The sequence below is a fragment of the Podarcis pityusensis genome (assembly GCF_964106645.2).
Source record: "Podarcis pityusensis genome assembly, chromosome: 1".
In the NCBI taxonomy this organism is placed as follows: Eukaryota; Metazoa; Chordata; class Lepidosauria; order Squamata; family Lacertidae; genus Podarcis; species Podarcis pityusensis.
This window is the reverse complement of record NC_138028.1, coordinates 61663621-61669649: the sequence shown is the minus strand read 5'-3', so window position 1 is coordinate 61669649 and position 6029 is coordinate 61663621. Positions and strand designations below refer to the sequence as shown.

The 6029-nt window shown below is 45.3% G+C and overlaps 1 protein-coding gene across 1 annotated transcript; it reads left to right on the top strand.

Annotated features, from left to right (window-relative positions):
- The first annotated feature begins 273 nt into the window (after positions 1–273).
- Positions 274–5007, top strand: FANCF (FA complementation group F). Its single transcript, XM_080976108.1, has one exon. It carries the CDS (start codon positions 2004–2006, stop codon positions 3027–3029), a length of 1026 nt encoding a protein of 341 aa, XP_080832234.1. The 5' UTR covers positions 274–2003; the 3' UTR covers positions 3030–5007.
- The last annotated feature ends 1022 nt before the right edge of the window (positions 5008–6029 follow it).

Sequence of the window (6029 nt, the reverse complement as noted above, 5' to 3'; positions counted from 1 at the left end):
GATTCTGTTGGCTTATGAACAGAAGTGATGAGACATATATATGTCCAAAAATAAAGTGAATATTTTGTTTGAAACCCGAGTTTAACATAAAGCAGAACTCAAGCAAAATAATGAAGCTATGAAGTTGTGCACAGCAGTCTTCTGCTGTTATAGTTCACTGGGATACTGGAGTGTTTCCTTTTTATAGCTTGGAATTGGTTTTTTGAGGCCTCTAATCCAATGACTCCCTTGAGGGACACACATTATCTAACAAAGGAGTACTTTCTCCTTTATTGATCAAATTTCACACATTTGGCAGGCATTCAAGCAGTTGTGAAGGCAGCACAAATATTTTAAATGGCTGGGTTTTCTCATATTAAACCAGAAGTTATGAGAAAAGGGACAGGATCCCCTTTTCAAATTTCTTGTAGAGGATTCTGTATATCAGGGGTGATGAAACTGTGACCAGAGATAATGGGAGCTGGAATACAACAACATCTGGAGGGCCAGAGCTTCCCCATGACTATCTGTCATTCAACACAGAACTACACATGTAGTTTGTCGTTTACACTTGAATATTCTCTATGTGTGTTTTGAAAGGAAGGTCAGAATCAACAATGAAACTACAGGGAAGCTTGTGGGGGAGGGAAGCTTTTTCATAATTGAAAGCAGGAGTGGGTTCATTTCAGAGACTGTAATAGGTCAAAAAATGATCCGGTGAGTTTGAAGCATTGGCTAGCAAATTTTAAGAGCAGCCTTCACAGTCACCAGAGCCCTCCAAATGTTTTGGACTACAACTTCCACTTGATGCAGTACCGTTAAAACTGGGTTTCAGTTGCACTTTAATAGATGCATCTCATACTAAATTTAAAAAGAGGTACCGTAAAATGCCCAATTGTTTCACTGCCACTGGGATGGGGAACCTGTGGCCCCCCACAGGGTCATAGCCAGGCTTCATGTTAGGGAAGGCAGAACCTCACTTAGTTGTATTTTTTATTTATTTACTTGATTGGGGGACAGCTGCCCCCCCTGGCTACACCCATGGCCGTCCAGATCTTCCTGGATTGCAACTCGCACCAACACTCTGTTCAATTTTTTTGTGTACTTTTTAATGTGTTTTATTTATTGTTCATGACTACTATTGTAATTACTGTATGTCAATCATCATGTTGTAAGCCACATAAAATGATGCTAAACCACTGCTGTCCATCTCAATAAAGATGTGGCTACATGGAGCATACATGATAAACACAGTGTATACCACTGACCTGGCAGTTTTAGGGGAAGGTGGAGTGGGGAGAACTTTGTGAAAAGTTGACATTGAGTATGTGCCACACACAAACTTGTTCAGAGGACCATCAGTAAGGCTTGCTGGTGAATAATGTAAGGGCTAATCTGAACGAGTGGCTCTTTGATCCCTATTATTATTTATTATTATTATTATTATTATTATTATTATTATTATTATTAAAATCTAACAGCAGGCCGCCCACAGTCAGTAGCTGTCTCCTCCGCAATTTGGGGTTCGTTTTCAAGTGCACTATTCGGGGATGCAGCGACTGTTTTCTGAGCCAGGTAGACAAGCCAGGAACTCAACGGTAGTTCCTGGGGCTCAGACAGCAGGTCCTTCTACATGGATTCTGTAGGGGCAGAGGAGATTTACTGGAACGAGGCTCAAATAATCTCTTGCACAACAACCCTCTAGCTTTGTGCCGTCGTGGAACATCGGGTCTCCGCCACCTGACCTGCAGCCTTCGCAGGTCCTCAAAAAAAGGGAAAAAAAGACGGATTTGTCCTGTGATCAAAAGTTACAGAGCAGAGAAAGAGGCGTGGCAACCCTTTCAGCCCGCCTGCTTTAAACAGAAAGAGTGGCGTTTCCAACGCCCAATAGCAATCCAGGGAAGGGTTGCCTTCTGATTGGCTAGCCTCACGAACGTAAAGGCGGGCCTCTCCACCGTTCAAACCGGCGGCGGCAAGGAAAGAAGGCAAGAGGAGCTGCTGTTTCCCCTGCTGGGCCCGTCGCCATGGAGACGCTCCTCTCTCAAGCCGAGCTGCTGCCCAGCCTCTTGGCGGCGTCGCGCTCGGGCCTGGTGCGAGGCTGGGACGCGGCGGCCGTGCGCCGGGCCCTGAGCTGGGGCCGCTTCTTCCAGGGGCTGCACGCCCGCCTCCCGCCCGAGCGCGGCATCTGGGCCTCTGTGGAGCGGCGCCTGCGCAGCCGGGGAGCGCCGCTCGGCCTCGGCCACTTGAAGCGCTGCCCGGAGCTGCTGGGCCTGGCGCTGCTGGAGAACCGCGCGCTGCCCTCCGACGCCTGCCGCGCCCTCCTGCGCGCCCTCCTGCACGGCGAGGACGGGGAGCTCCGCGCCCACCGCCTGGCGAGGCGAAAGGCGGCCGCCCAGCTCCTCCTCCTCCTCCCTTCGGCGCCTTCTCCTCCTCACGAGGCCCCTCCGGCCAGAGCCCAGGGGCAGCTGCTGCTGGCGCGGCTGCGGGAGGAAGGCGGCGAGGAGGGCGCCCTCCTGGAGCAGCTGCCCTGCGGCCCCGCGCTGCACAGGGCCGTGGCGGCGGCGCTGCTGGAGCCCGGCGGCGAAGCGGAAGCCAGGGCGGCGCTGCTCCCTTGGCTGCTGCAGCAGCAACAGCAGCCTCGCCTGGCCGCCTTCTTCCGCCTGCTGCCGGCCTCGTGGGCGGCCTCGCTTTGCAGCCGCCACCCTGAGCTGCGCGCCCCTTACTTGAGCCTCTTGGCGGCCTGGGGGAGCCGGCTCCGTTACGACCCGCTGCGCGGGGAGTGGGGGGCCGGCGGCCTAGAAGAAGGCGCGGCGGCGCCTTGGCAGGAGGTGAGGGAGCGTGTCGGCTGCCTCTGCCAAGGGCCGGAGCCTCTACGCAGCGCGGTGCTGGCGCAGCTCAGAGACCTGAAAGCCCAGGATGGGGGCTTTGAAGTACGAGGCCTGAGTGTTTGGACTGATCTCCTGCTGGACGTGCAGGCGTCTGCTTGGAAAGAAAAGCTCCTCGCGCGAAGCCTTCCCCCGTCAGCCAAATCATTTGAAAACCTAGAATGAAAAACAAACACTATACCTAAAGGAAAGATGACTGTGTATTGATTCTCCATTCAGAACTACTCACTTAAGATCAAGTGGCCTCCAAGTTCCCAGTGTCTTAACTCTTTTTTTGTTTTGTTTTCCAGCAGAGGATTGCTTCATGTAAAGGAATGTGTTCCTATGTATTCTCAGTTTTAGGTTTTCACTCCCAAGTGTAACAGTGCAATTAAATCACATAGAATAGATTCTCCCTCATGTGCTTTGTCATCTTCAGCCCTTCGTTATAGAGTAAAAAGAAAGTTATTCTAAAAAGTGTATTTAAAAAAAGTACTAGTTGCACCTTACATGCTCAGAAGTGCATGTTGAAAATCACATTATTATGGATGCAATGCTAGTGATTTATGTATGTGTAAATGTTATTAGGACGAACCAAAGTGATGCAAGATAGTGTGCAAGCATTTGAGTTCTGCAGAACACTGTTTTGACACTTAGGTCCTTGTCAAACTGAAATGTTCTTAATGGGGCAACATGGCTTCCTGTCCTTTTTGTATGTCTCTGTAATGTGTAGGTGAGACTGCCATGTCTACCAAAAGATTAGAACAAAGATTTGCATCCTGAATTCTGGAGCAATCACAAATTGTTACAAAATTACCCAGCACTAAACATTTTTAAAAGCTCACACAAGTAGTACTCTACATGTTGATACACTGTGGACATTGCTATGTAGGCTCTGCTATTGAGCTTGTGAATCTTGGCTAAACATAGGGAGGAATATTTACCTGAGGTTGTATTTCCCAGTCAGTTATCAGCAACTTAATCAGTATTCATGACTTAACTGACTCATATTTTGGTTGTCAGCAGTGATATAGGTGAAGAACCTCTTGTAAAACACTGTGGCAGTGTGAAGTGTGTCTCCTGTCAATACTCTTCTACAAATACAAAACACTGATTTGTTTTGACATATTGTATTGGATAGGTCCACTTAAGAGATTTCCTCTTACGTCCATAGAGCCACATGTGGGCCCATAGTCTTTTTCACTGTTTTGTTTTTGTTTTTTTGTTTTTTTTGGTGACCATAGCCAATTGAGACCAGATCTTCAACATTCAGTAAAGTAAAAATGGGGCTATTGCTACCACATATGTGTGTTCATGTGTAATTTGCATGATTATTGCCTATATTTAAGTGGTCTTTGTGTAGAAATCGTTACGATCCTTGATTTTCCTTGTATTGTTGATGGCCTGCAGTTGCAATATTGGAAAGTATCCCTGCTTGTTAGGCTGGTCAGGAAGTCTTTCCTGCTTGCTTGGTTCTAGTTGCTTGAAATTATAAATACTTGTTCCTAATTATGTCTTTATTATAATACAACTTTGAATTTCCATGTAATAATCTGACTTCTGTGGATAGGTCCAGTGCAGTGGTCTCAAACTAATATATGCATTAATAGTAACACAGCAGAGACTGGTCACATCACTTCAGGTTTTCAAGCTCTATATTAAACATTTGCCATGTACATCTGAAATTTGTGGGTGGTATTTGACTCATTTTTACTCAATAGACCCATTGAAATTTGTGAACGTGACTATGTTAGGGTTATTAATTTCAATGGATCTACTCTAAGTAAAATCAGTAGAATACCACCCTGTGTATTTAATAGATATTAAGCCAATGCTATCTGAATTGTACTCTCTGTGTGAGGAAAGATGGGTAGAATTTTTTTAAAAAACCCTGTATTTTTGAGCTACAAAACAAGGAACCATCTAAGTGCAAGAAATTATTAGTGTAGAACTGGTTCCAATCAATTTCTTATGTATAGTGGCAAAAGTGCAGAAGTTCTCAAAGCAGAATGTAACCATTTTGTGTCTACTTATGCCCAATGATTTGTTGCCTTTGTTGTATTTGTGCCAATAGAAGGAATACATATGTGTTAACTTGGAATAGAAAGAAGTTGACTTTTTTGAATCCAAGTAATGAGATTAGAAATAAATGCTGTAAGCCTTATACTCCTATAGTGACGTATCTTTGTCCACTATCAGAACATGCCTGACAGAAGTCTTGGGCTGCCATTCCCTCTTGGGCACTCCACAGAAATACTTTCTTGTTCTTGGGAAACCATATTTTGTTTCAGTATCCAAGCCAACAAACTACTCTGTCTTGCAAATAAAAGAAGGCTTATCATAGTCACACTTTCATAAGGGCTAATCAAATAGTACTCAGTAGGGTTTACTTATGAGTAAATATACATGTTGCTCTGTGGTTCACTGATGCATATCAGTGCTTTACTTTTTGAAAGTGTTCCATTATAGCTGCTGTTTCACATTGGATCTATTCAGCATCCCTAAGCATGTTTACTTAAAAAAAGAAGAGAAGTTTCACTGAGTTCAGTGGGACACAGTCCCCTGGTGTAAGTTTGCAGCTTTGGTGCTTTATCAATCTATTGGAGATTTGGTTAAAGTTGTGGCAATTTCAGGTATGGCCAGTTCGCTTTCTTTTGCATAAATCCTAGATTTAAAGCTACTCTGATCATTTCAGTTAGTGCCGTGTGTGTGTGTGTGAGCGAGAGAGAGAGAGAGAGAGATGCTGAGCTTGTAAAGAAGTCTCACTGCAGTTGTAACACTATGGAAAGGTTACATAGCTATCAACCCACAGAGCTATGAGTTCAATACGGTTGCTAATTTGTTGGCTTCAAAAAAGCACTAATTAAGTATGATGTTATTAAAAATAGTTTTCTAGCCTTGAGTGCAGAATATTAGAGGATTAGCAATGCATTTCTATTCGTGGGTTTACTCTCAGGTAAGTGTAGCCTAAGCCTTTTTATTCTGCCATACCACCATGTCAGAAGCCATAACATGATCCCTTAAAGAATCATTCTGAAGAACAGGAAGCTGCCTCATACCTAATCGGGCCATTGGTCCCTCTAGGTCAGTATTGTACTGTCTACACCAGGAGTCAGGAATCTTTTGCAGCCCAAGGGCTGCATTTCCCTCTACAGAACTTTGTGAGGGACACATGCCAGTGCTGGA

Bases quoted from the DNA above. Each gene is read 5' to 3' on its own strand.
- FANCF (XM_080976108.1), top strand. From the start codon at position 2,004: ATGGAGACGCTCCTCTCTCAAGCCGAGCTGCTGCCCAGCCTCTTGGCG.